Source organism: Dipodomys spectabilis, unplaced genomic scaffold, assembly GCF_019054845.1.
Source record: "Dipodomys spectabilis isolate Male_0828 unplaced genomic scaffold, ASM1905484v1 ptg000373l, whole genome shotgun sequence".
Taxonomy (NCBI): domain Eukaryota; kingdom Metazoa; phylum Chordata; class Mammalia; order Rodentia; family Heteromyidae; genus Dipodomys; species Dipodomys spectabilis.
Genome location: NW_024871050.1, coordinates 2402972 through 2415586, shown reverse-complemented (window position 1 = coordinate 2415586; position 12615 = coordinate 2402972). Strand labels below are relative to the sequence as shown.

At 36.3% G+C, this 12615-nt stretch overlaps 1 protein-coding gene across 2 annotated transcripts in view; it reads right to left on the bottom strand.

Moving 5' to 3' along the window:
* Positions 1–880: 880 nt before the first annotated feature.
* The window catches only part of Bmpr2 (bone morphogenetic protein receptor type 2), a 152186-nt gene continuing 140451 nt past the window's right edge, over positions 881–12615 (bottom strand). The window contains exons 12-14 of one of the 2 annotated variants that reach the window (XM_042666941.1): positions 7990–8162; positions 5854–7133; positions 881–3698 (exon numbers count right to left, since the gene is read on the bottom strand). In XM_042666941.1, coding sequence (XP_042522875.1) covers positions 3451–3698; positions 5854–7133; positions 7990–8162 — 1701 coding nt within the window. In that variant the 3' untranslated portion in view covers positions 881–3450. Of the gene's footprint in view, positions 3702–5853; positions 7134–7989; positions 8163–12615 lie in introns of both variants that reach the window. The other variant, XM_042666940.1, reaches the window with a different exon arrangement.

Sequence of the window (12615 nt, the reverse complement as noted above, 5' to 3'; positions counted from 1 at the left end):
CCTTGTATCCTTCCTACAACTTACTCTGTTGGTTCTTCTCTGGATTAACAACTGGTCTAACATTGCTAAGTGCAGAAATTTTGAAGATGGAATAAAGAGTTGAGGAGACTGCAACTCTCTGTTAAATTAATTTCTCTAAATCTAATATGGAATCAGTTTAGGAAAAATCTCTGTTCCTATTGCTTTGCACACCACTCATCAAATTTACTTGACCTTTAGATCTGCCACGTAAGAACAGTAGGAGTTCAGTCAATTGATTTTAAGATCATGATGGAAGATGCAGACTGAATTTTGTCTTTAATTATTTCTTAAGTAATAATGGTCATAGACACATTTATATATCTTATATTTGCCTATTAAAATGATTAAGGTATCTGGTTTGGCTTATATAGAAAGCACAATGGTGCTGAATTCCTTACAAATGTCAGAACATTATACATCCTGCCATTTAGCATGTGGGCAGTGTGGTATAAGACATGAACCAGAAGAATCAGACTAATACCTGGTTAGCCTGTTACTACATATGAACCTTAGAGAAAGTACCTAGCTTCTTTTAACTTTCATTTCCTCATTTGTAAAGTGAAAGTGTTAATTATAATGGGCATATGGTTGTTGTGATGTGAAAATAGTGTATTTCTACCCCAGCATTCACTATGTACCTTCTCATAACTTTCTATAAATATCTCCCCTATAATGCATTTAGGTTTTTAAATTTTATATGTAAATCATTTTGGTTTAAGTATAACTTAAATTATGTTCCTTCAATGACTTAATTTTTATATATGATCAGGGTTTTATTAAGGGAACCAATATTAGACTCTAATTACCTATTATGATGATTATTATAAGGTTATACTGGTATCCACTGAAATGCTCTTCATATTTTTAAGTTGAATGGCCTTTTATTCAAAAGGTCCCAAATTCTTTTCTACTTGCAAAATGTTAACAGCAGTTAAGATATTAACTTAAAAATTTTACTATCAGATGAATAAAGTTAAACATTAAATCATTTAAATTGACATGTTTGCTTTGTATATTATAGATTTTTTAAGTCTCATGTACAATTTAAAATTTACTAAAATGATTTATACTTTTTACTTTTCCTACTTTTTAATGAGAAACCAGGGAAAGAAAAATGAGAGAAAGGAAATTATTTGTCTTAAGCAGGCTTGCATGAAATGGGAAATTACAACATTTTTAATATGGTATGTTCATTTTAAAAAGCATATAATATTAGGAAGTACTTAAAAATGTTGAAAACTTATAATCAACTGATACAAAGTATATTAGAATGTAAGATAACTCTTTTTCTGACTGGAAAAAATCAGCTGGACCTCAAATGACCACTGACCCTCAAGTAGAGATGGACTACTAATTTACTTTTATTCAAAATTTCCCATAAATATTTGAAACAATATGCTAAGATGTCTTTGAAACACATTTACAGATAGGAGATAGAGTGAAAGATTTACTGGGGAAGACACAACATTAATTTGTTACATAGATGAAAGATAATAACTATGTGAAAACATTTCTATGTCCATCAACTAAAACCTATATTAAGGGTCTGCTTTGAATTAAAAAAAAAAAAGGGTCAATAAAACAAAAAAGGCAAAAGTCTTGGTACAAGTAAGTAATGTTAATTCAAAGAATTGAGAATCAAGTTCCAGCTGGATAAACAGTCAATCTTGTAACTCCTAATTCATGAGATCACAGCAGATGGCAAATAAGAGAACACTTATACACAAGTTGAATCACAAATATTTTGAACAGCAACATGGGAAATGTGAGCTGTGAGAAAATATTGTTCTGGAGATAAGAACCTAAGTGAGGAACTTAGGGATTTTCTTTGTAATTGTTTTTATCTCCTTAGAACTTAGATAATGTCTATTAAGTACTCTGAGAATTTGAAAAAATAATCATTATTTGCAAATTGATAGAAAATAATTTGTTTAGAGAAAAATTCCCTTATTTGGTGAAAGTGCTTTATGTAAAAAAAGATACAGAGGCCGCTGTTTCAGAAATTAGTAACAAAAAGGGGGGAAGCTTTAAAAATAAGATTTCAAGGGCACATTATCACTAAAAGGTATACTCAATACAATAAATGCTGCTCACATATCAAAGATCAAGTGAGAATAGACTGAGTGAAGAAATCCAATTTGAAGAGGGTCAATCTCAGTCTGCAAAAAACATTAAGTTTGGCAGCAATCCTTCCCTCCACAAGGGTTTGGCGTGCTAGTTGAATGATTTTTCACACAGTGTTTTAGGTCATGGGAAGAGAAATCATTTTTAGATAAAGTCACTAGGCTTTGCTGGAACAGACTGAAGATACTACAGGTTGCAAACTATGAATTAATTTCAGAGTTGTCATAAACAGGAAATGTAATTTTGTTTGAGTGAAAGATGGCCTATAATACTATATTGTATCAACTATCTACTTAATTAAAAATTCCATGTAAGTTTAGTTCTGTAGGTTTTATGATAAAAAAGTACTTCATAAATAAATGAATATGGAACATACACATATATAGAAAATAAAATAAAAATTGAAAAGGGCTAATATATGATGTCTTATATTTTGTTCTATGCTCTTCTGAACGTCCAAAACCAAAATCAAATATGCTTATTAAAATGCCTGGAAGGAAACATTTAGGATTTGGAAGGTTAAAAGAAATGGCATTTCAAAATAGGTTTTGGTAGTTCCTTGTTTAGAGCCCTTTAAGACAATGTTTCTGCATTCTCCATGAGGAGAGAGAAAGCAAGAAATCAGGTGGCTTTCTCCTGTGCAAAATTCACTGTCATAAAACTGACCTATGAAAAATATGAGAGACAGAGAAAAAAACTGTTCATATAATGGAAGAATGGAGGGGGCATGTTCATATTATGGAAGAATGTGTGCCCTGCTAGGAAGATAGCTTATAAAAAAGTTTCTTTTTTGTGTGGTCTAAAGACTATTGCACATTCAAACAAAATACAGAAGAAAAGAATGTCCAACAGATAATGTTTTAAGAACATGTCAACATAAACTAGCTTGTGCCCCAAAATAAAACATGGATACCAGATACCACTGCAGTCAAACCTGTCTTAATTTGCTTCTGATTTAATGACCTTTAGAAGATGGTCCAAACTGATTATCAGCAATACATTGTTTTTGTTTTTTTTTCTTAAAAAAATATTTTGAGACCACTTTTGATACACACACATATATTTCTGTGGTCATAACAAATACAACTTTAGCAAGACTAAACAAAAGTGCAAAACTTAAAAAAAATTAAAAAATATGGAAGCATAAGCTAAACTTTTCTGCATAGCTGAAATCTATTTAAAGCAAGTCTTGTTGCAGGGGTGGAAAGGGGTGCTGACAGGAAGATAAAGCAGTTTTTTAAAAATGTCCTCTGCATGTTTAAATAATGCAAAAAAATAATTTCACTCCATAAACTTGAAAACATTTCACAGACAATTCATTCCCATATCTTTAGACACCATGGTGGTGGCAGTGCCTCCTTCTGCAAGGTAAACGGCGGTGCTGGATTTGGAGTGAACTGCTCTGTCACCACCATTGTTGTTGACCTCACAGTCCAGTGGCTCCGTGGAGATGACCCAAGTGGAGGGACGCCACCGCTTAAGAGAATATGGAGTTTTCACACGTTTTTTGATCTTGTCTCCTGATCCTGATTTGCCATCTTGTGTTGACTCACCTACTGAAAACGAAAGTACAGAAAATGAACTGCATCTATAAAGGGCTAGGGCTGAATTTCAAGAAAAGGTCAAACTAGTATCTGGAGAAGGCAGATGCCAGGCAATGTTTTCCTAGACAAAAGCAATTTTAATCAATTCATATTTTGAGACTCTTTACACCAAATATTTTTATAAATGACTGAATTATACTACAGGTTAAGGAAGAAAACACTTTAAAAAAAAACCCCTACAGACATGGAGAAATTCGAAGTTCTTAGCTCTTAATTCTTAGTTCTCAAATCCTCTGGTAGAGATCCTAATTTAGTAAAATATACTTAATCATTCCAATTATATTCAAAGTAAACCTAGCATGGTAGTATACGCCCATAATCCTAACACTCAGAAGACCTGGGGCAGTAGGATCCTAAGTTTGAAGCCAGCCTGGGTTACAAAGTGAGTTCAGGTATTGTGAGTTACTCATTGCACTGAGGCCCTGTCTCAAAAGCAAAAACTAAAACACAAAATTAAAATGTTCAAAGTGACCAGGTACCAGTGGCTCATGTCTATAATCCTAGCTACTCAGGGGGTTGAGATCTGATGATCTCAGTTTGAAGCTAGCCTGGGCAGGTAAGTATGCAAGACTGTGATCTACAATTAACCAGCAAAAAGCCAAAGTGGAGCTGTGCTCAAAGTGGATCAGATATATGTGTGTATGTCTGCATGCCTATCCTGTGGCTTGAATTTAGGGTTTGGGCACTGTCCTTGAGGTTTGTTTGCTCATGGCTAATGCTCTACCTCTTGAGCCACAGCTCTATTTCAGGCATTTTTTTTGTGTGTGATTACTTGGAGATAAGAGTATCATGGTCTTGGGCTGGGAAGGTGGCTCAGTGGTAGAGCGCTTGCCTTGCATGCATGAGGCCCTGGGTTCAATTCCTCAGCACCATATAAGCAAAAAGAAAAAAGCCGTAAGTGGCGCTGTGGCTCAAGTGGTAGAGCGCTAGCCTTGAGCTGAAGAGCTGAGGGACAGTGCCCAGGCTCAGAGTTCAGGCCCCACGACTGGACCCCCCCCCCCCCAAAAAAAAAAAAAAAAAAGAGTATCATGGTCTTTACTTCCTGGGCTGGCTTCCAACCATGCTCCTAGATCTCAGCTTCCTAAGTAAGCAAGGATTACAGGCATGATCCACCAGTGCTGAACTTGGATCAGCTTTTAAAGGCCTCTAACATCTAATACAGGAATGACAGAATCATTGGAGTATAATTATCTATTAATTCCCTGTTCTTATACCTGACAAGATATTTTACAAATGTAGAACAGTATCAGTGTGTCAACTGATTTATAATACAAGAGCAAAGGGCTTTTGTTTTCTTTAGTCTGGAGATAGAATCCAGGGCCTTGTGCATGCCTTGTGCACTCTACCATCTAGCTTCATCCTCAGACAAAGGATTAGATTTTATTGGCTGTATCCTTTCTTCCATTTTCTAATTTGTGACAATCATAAATCTTGACTTTATTTTACTTTTTCTTAAACTTTATTTTTTTCCCTCTATAGTGCTGTCAGTCTAAGAAAGAACATAATGATGACTGTTAGAGATTTTAGTAAGCTCTCCTGTCTTGTGTAGTAATATTTTTAGGGCAAGAAACTGAGCATCAACTTATTAGTTTAAGTTGCTATGACCCCCCAGCACAATAGATTGCATTAGAGAGCTCAATGCTTAACTCTTAGAAAAGATGACACTATAAAAACTAAGAACAACTTTATGTAGCTTTCTAAAATTTCTCTGGACTTAAAATATATGGTTAAAAACTAAATGTAGATATAACAGACATTAAAATTCACAACAAAATATTTCAGACATTATACTGCAATAATATTATTCGGTGTTCTTAAACTGGTGAGTATTTAATTAATCTGATTTGTTCATGGAAGCTATATTATAAAGCAACCACCATATAAAGCACATACTAAACTGGGAATTTTTCTGATTATTGAGGCACTGACTTTTTATGAAAAAAATTTTTTTCTTAGTTACTTTTGAGGTCCAACTAAATGGCTTATTTTATTTCTCAAAGTGATACAGGTGAATACTAAAGAGTTAAAACACAGTTTGCTTCTATGTAGTTACTTAAATAGTTCCAAGGACAAACAGAAGAGATTATACTATCCTTCTACTTACTCTGTAGACTGTTGCCATCCAGGACATTGGTGGCAGAAAGGTCCAGAGAATTAGGCCTCTGTGCTCTTCTGGGCTTCGATGGCCCAGGATCAGCTGCTGTGCTTGAAACACCCTGTGTAAGTACACCTTGTTCTGAACATGGATTGCTGTTGTTGTTATTGGAATTAGTTCGGCCACCTTCTAGTGGCCGTTCTCTCCTGTCCACAAGACGATCCAGCACACCTTCATCATGGCTAGCTTGTTGTTCTCGTCTCAGTAAAGGTTCATGCTCATCAGGACTGGAATTAATATTCAACCGGGTGTCTTCACCAGTAAATTGATTCTGCAGCATTTCTTGGGCCCTATGTGCCACTATATTGGCTGTCTGGCCAGAAGGTACTGCCCCATTGACATACTGGGTTGTGGCAGCATGGGAGTTAGCACTGTGGTTTCTACCAGCCACACCATTCATAGTGACTGTCACCACATGAGGTTCTGCTGCATTGATTGTATTCATCTTGGCAACTCCAGTTTCTATTTGTTTCAAGTTTGATTTGTGCTTGCTGCCAAATTTTAGCCGGGGCTCCTTAGTTGAATTTTTAGTATTCAAAGGCAAACTAGTAGGTCTCTTAGGAAGGTTCTGTTGCTTGGGGAGAGGATAGATCTGAACAGATGGAACATCAGGAATTAGACATGCTTGGCCATTTGCAACCTGTGTGAAGTCCTGCTGCCCAGTCACTTCCACTGCAAGCTTTATGAGTGGGTAAAGCAAGCTAGAACTGGTACTGCTCAGTGGGTCTGGTCCACTGAACTGTTTAAGAGAATGCTCCATGAGATTCTCATCAGAGCTTTCCTTGAGGTTCTTATCAACTTCTTTTGGGTCTAGCTTGTTGGTCTCCAAGTCTTCTTCTGTCAGTTGTAAGCATACCGGGGTTGGCCCAATAGACTGTGCAACATTTGTGGCATGAAGATTTGTTTCATCTGGGTATGGCAACTCAGATATAGTAGTCATGCCAGTACTTGGAGTGAGGCCAGTAGTGTTTGTGGTTGTTGTATTGGTGGACAGGCTGGTGACGCTTGTTTCAGGGCTGGGGATTCGAGCTTGTGCTTGCTGTCGTTCATAATTAATTGAGTTTCGATTCTTTTCCCCTATAGTCAAAGGTGTGGTGGACATTGAATGCTCTGTGGAAATATTCTTCACAATGCTGTCAGTGTGATGAATAGAATCTTCAATGTATGAAGAAGAAGAGTAATCTGGGTAAGGGCCAATTTTTGGCACACGCCTATTATGTGACAGGTTGCTTAAAGAAAGAAAGAAAATGAAACGATGAGAATGTACATTTAAAACAAATTGTCTTATCATTATAAACCACTGATTTTAAACTCCAAGTGGCTTTCTATTCAGATCTTAAAATTTGCATTTTAGATGTTATTTTAAAAGTCCAAAGGAGTGGTTAATAAGTTGCTAAAAGCAAATCTTACATTAATTGTCTATTGAAAATGTATGTGGATCCAAATATGATTTTTGTTATTTTGGTTTGCAAAGTTTAGTTTAAAAAATCTCCTGTATAATTTTATAACATCACCAAATATAACCTTGTGAACTGCATACTAGCACAGTTAGACATTAGGTCTTGTGAGAAAAGGAACTGACATCCTTCTTTTCTACATTCATAACTCCAGACCCATAGTTTGTATAACAATGCTACAAACTAAGATTTTTTTTTCCTTTGCAGTACTAGGGTCTCATGCTTACTAAGATATTATTCTATCATTTCAGCCATCCACCCAGCTCTTTTCAGCTTTAGTTCTTTTTCAAATTATAGTTATAATGAAGGAAATGTCTCATTAAAAACAATGTTCATAATGGAATGGAAGGTCTTTTGAGTTGTCTTAATTTAAAAGCAAGAGTAAGCAAGTGTTCAGTGAAACAGTAATTGGATACATAGTCAAGTAGTTCCATTTACTTAAAAACCAAAGAAAAAGAAAAGGAAAAGCAGGAGAGGAAGAAACAGTAACAAAAGATTTATTGGACAATATATGTAGAAGTACTTGCAAATTTTTTGGAACTCTGGAAATATTTTACATTGCTTATTAAGAGAAAAATACCTTTAAGATGTTAAAAAAGTAGGTTCCTTCTTACTGTCAGGGTCTTACCGTTCATTCTGCATAGCAGTAGACATTGGATTAACTGTTGGGCTTACAGATTTGTTTCTTTCCCATATCATCATTAGTTCAGCCATCCTCTCCTCAGCACACTGTGCAGTAAGCCGAGCCTCTGCATCCTGGTCCCAACAATCCTCAATTGTCTCCTTGAGTGACCTCACTGCCTATAATACAAAGTATATGTCAAAGAGTGTGTCTTTAAAGAAATGTACTTATCTTTAGTTTACAATATAAGGTAAAAGAAAATTAAGATTTTCTGAATCAATATTTTACAAAACTATAACCAAATACTCTAGACTTCAAAGATTTGTAAAGGTGTTCTTTTTTTTTTTTTTTTAAAATCTGTCCTGGGGCTTGAACTCATGGCTTGACACCGTCACTGTCAGGGCTAGTGCTCTACCACTTGAGCCACAGAGCCACTTTTGGCTTTTTCTGAGTAATTTGTTGGAGTTAAAGAGTCTTATGGACTTTTTCTGCCCAAGCTAGCTTCAAACTGTGATCCTCAGACCTCAGCCTCCTGTGAAGCTAGGATTACAGGCATGAGCCACCAGTCACCAACAAGATGTTTCTTAAAAAGGGAAAAATTTGAGGGATTCTCTGAAGCTGAGGAAGAGGCAAGTGAACTTTAACTTAACTCCTTGAAGAATGGTCAACTAGCCTAAGCAGGTGGAGTGTGCTGCAGATGTTTCTTCAAGGCACAGGTTCATGGCCCCATATCCCTGTTATTTTCATCAACAGCACTAATCCCATATCAGAAGTAAGTTTTGGGTTTGATGGAATTTTTCCATTTGGATAGCTCTTGTTTCCAGGTGATCTTTTTCTTTTTACTCCATTGTTAAGAATCTCTTCAGATTTGTTTCTCTGCAGTTTTTTTTTTTTTATAAAGCCTTGCTCTTTTCATCTGCTCTGATATTAACATTTCCTGTGTCTTTGAAACACATTAAAAAACAGTTGTACACTAGGGTTGAGAGATTTTGCAATAAAAATGTAGGATATCAGCTTAAACTTAAATTTCAAATAAGAAGGAACATTTTAGAATATGTATATACTAAACTGTGAGGATGGTACAATATTTAATCTGGCTATTTTATCTGAAGTCTATTTTTTTGAGCTAAAATTTTGTTAGCAATCCGTCAGCATTTTAAATGTTTCCCAATAATATCTGTTCTACATTATAGCAGGCATAAGGTCTCTTAAACATGCCAACAAAAACAGAATTTGTAAGAGAAAAAAAAAGATAAATTCAAGTTCAGCCAAGGAAAAACCCTCTGCCCTTGCAAAGACACTGTTGAAAGAATAACAAGACAAACCATAGCCTAGTAAGAAACATTTGCAAATCCTGTGTTTCGATAAAGGACTTGTGTCAACAATACAAAAAGAGGGGCTGGGAAGGTGGCTCAGTGGTAGAGCGCTTGCCTTGCATGCATGAGGCCCTGGGTTCGATTCCTCAGCACCACATAAGCAAAAAGAAAAAAGCCAGAAGTGGCACTATGGCTCAAGTGGTGGAGTTGAAGAGCTGAGGGACAGTGCCCAGGCCCAGAGTTCAGGCCCCATGACTGGACCAAAAAAAAAAAAAAAAAAAAAAATACAAAAAGAACCTTAGACTTAAATAAGGAGTAAATAACCAATTTAAAAATAGGCAACAGCGATCGCTTCAGCAGCACATATACTAAAATTGGAATGATACAAAGATGGCATATTTTAAATGAGTATTGTACTTACTAGGATATCAAAAAATCAAATAAAAATATGCAATAGTCTCTTCACCTCACCCCATTGGGGACAGGCCCTAGGTTTGCATATGCTAAACAAGTGTCCTATCATTTTCCTGGTCTGGCCTTCAACTAAATCCTTCTGCCTGCATCTTCTGAGTAGCTGGAATTAAGAGGCATGTGCCACTTTGCCCAGCTTTCTCTTTATAAACTATACTCATTGCACAACTCTAGAACTGGACTGTCATTGCAGAGAAACAGTTTATTGACTGTAGCATTTAGGTTTAAATGGATTTGTTGGAAGTCAACCAAGTATTACAAATCCCTTACTTAGCAACCTAGTCTAAACTGGATGAAAAAAGTTTTCAGGTAAATATGCACATAATGCATATCCTATAATTGAAGAGTTGCCAAGAGATACTACAAAAGGACAGACCTTGTTTGTTGTGGTGCCAAAGAAAAATTAAGGAAGATAAAGTTGGATTTTACTAGCCAGCGCCAGTGGTTCACACCTGTAATCCTACTCAGGAGGCTGAGTTCTGAGGCTTGCGGTTCAAAGCCAGCCCAAGCAGGGAAGTCCATGAGTATCTTATCTCCAATCAACCAACAGAAAACCAGAAGTGGTGCTGTTGCTCAAGTGGTAGAGCGCTAGCCTTGGAATGAAGAGCTCAGGGACAGCGTCCAGGCCCAGAGTTCAAGCCCCATGACCAAGAGGAAAAAACAAAAAAAGAACTTGGATTTTACTAGACTAAAATTTCACAAACCAATTTTTCTTTTACAAACATTCTATTGTGAAGCTGGTGTTTTGATGATCCTGGGAAAAGTATATGCCCTCTCACCTGCTGTCAGGGACCTCCTAAAAGATCAGCCTCAGTTTTGAGAGCAGAGTACAGACTAGAGGTACTTAGGCATATGTGTTTAACAACACCCTATCTTCAATTGCTACATACTTACAGGTTCCAATCTCATTTGAAACAGAAGCTAGCTTTATGATATCTAGTGACAAAGATGATTAATAAAGACACTATTTAAATCTGTATGGAAAATACATTCGGTCTTTATAGCCTTTCTGGGACATGGCATAATGAAATACCCTAATCTTAACAAGGCAATCTAAAATTGAAACATGAAACTGTATGGCAAAAATAATTTAAATTATTAATTTTTTACTGTATAGTTTAAAAATATAATTAACATCCTCAACGTAACAAAATTACTAATAGTCCTTAAAAAGAGACTGCCAAAGAATAGAAGCAATAAGAATTTCTAGAAATAAGAATATGGTCGGGCGCCGGTGGCTCACGCCTGTAATCCTAGCTACTCAGGAGGCTGAGATCTGAGGATCACAGTTCAAAGCCAGCCCAGGCAGGAAAGTCTGTAAGACTCTTATCTCCAATAAACCACTAGAAAACTGGAAGTGGTGCTGTGGCTCAAGCAGTAGAGTGCTCGCTTTGAGCTGAAGAGCATAGGGACAGCGCCCAAGTCCAGAGTTCAAGCCCCACGACCAACAAAAAAAAAAAGGAAAAAAGAATATGGTTGAGTAAGTGATACTATGGTAACAGTGAAAAATAAATGATGTGAAAGAAAAAAACTGAGTAAATCTTGAGCAATGCAGAACAACAACATCTAATCAGATGAAAAAAAAAAAATGAGTCTTCAAATGTCAGATGGTCCAGTATTTGTCTAGTGGGAATTTCAGAGGAAAGTAATTGAATGGAAGAAATAATATTGAAACTAACTCTAGAAAGCTATTCTGACGGAAGAAAGATTTTGGATTTTTAAACTACAAACCTAGATAGTACCAAGGAAAATGTGTGGAAAGATACGCAAACATAAAACCTAGATGAACAATACAATTTCAAAGTCTTCAAAGCTTATGGAAAATATAAAACAAGAAGATAAAAATCAATGGATAAGACTAGCTTATATCAGAATTCTCAAGCCTGGAGGACAGAGGACAATGTAGTCCAGTGGTTTCATAGTTGTAAAGATGGTTTTGATTTTGAAACCATTACTCAGCTAAATTATTAGTTGTATGAGGGCAAGACAGAAATGTTTTTGAGCACACCAGGACTTATAATGTTTACCTTCTAATACACACACTACCATATATTATTAAAATTCATGAAATAATTAGCTACAAGAAAGATGATGACAATATTTTTTTAAAGGGTTATTTCTAAGTAGCACCTAGAAACAAGGAAAAGCAACGATGATGAGAAATCAAAGATGATGACTTTTAACAGTCTCGCACAAATGGCAGGGGCTTGTAGGAACTAATTTGGTATATTTATTTGTTATGAATCCAAGCTTAATACTTCATTTATGTAAATGCTTACATGTAAATGCTTACATTTTAAAAAGTGGTATTTTTACTTTATTTAACGTTTTAGATTCGGCTATAAAGTATGTCACCACCTAATAATTGATAAATATTATGAAACAGAGAATAAATAAGAACCCAAGAAATAAGAAGGCTGGGTGTGGTGGCCCATGACTTTAAAGAGGTAGAGAACAGGAAGATCATTGTTCAAGACCAGCCCAGGTCTTGAGACCCCATGTCAGCTATAGGGGCTAAGTAGGATTATTGAAGTCCCAGGTAAAAATATAAGATCCTATCTGAAAAATAACTAAAGGCTTGAGTGTATGGCTCAAGTGGTAGCGCATAAGGCCCTAAACCCCCAAAACTTCCAGAACAAAAATAAAAGAATAGGGGCTGGGAAGGTGGCTCAGTGGTAGAGCGCTTGCCTTGCATGCCTGAGGCCCTGGGTTCGATTCCTCAGCATCACATAAGCAAAAAGAAAAAAAATGCCAGAAGTGGCGCTGTGGCTCAAGTGGTAGAGCGCTAGCCTTGAGCTGAAGAGCTGAGGGACAGCACCCAGGCTCAGAGTTCAGGCCCCACGAC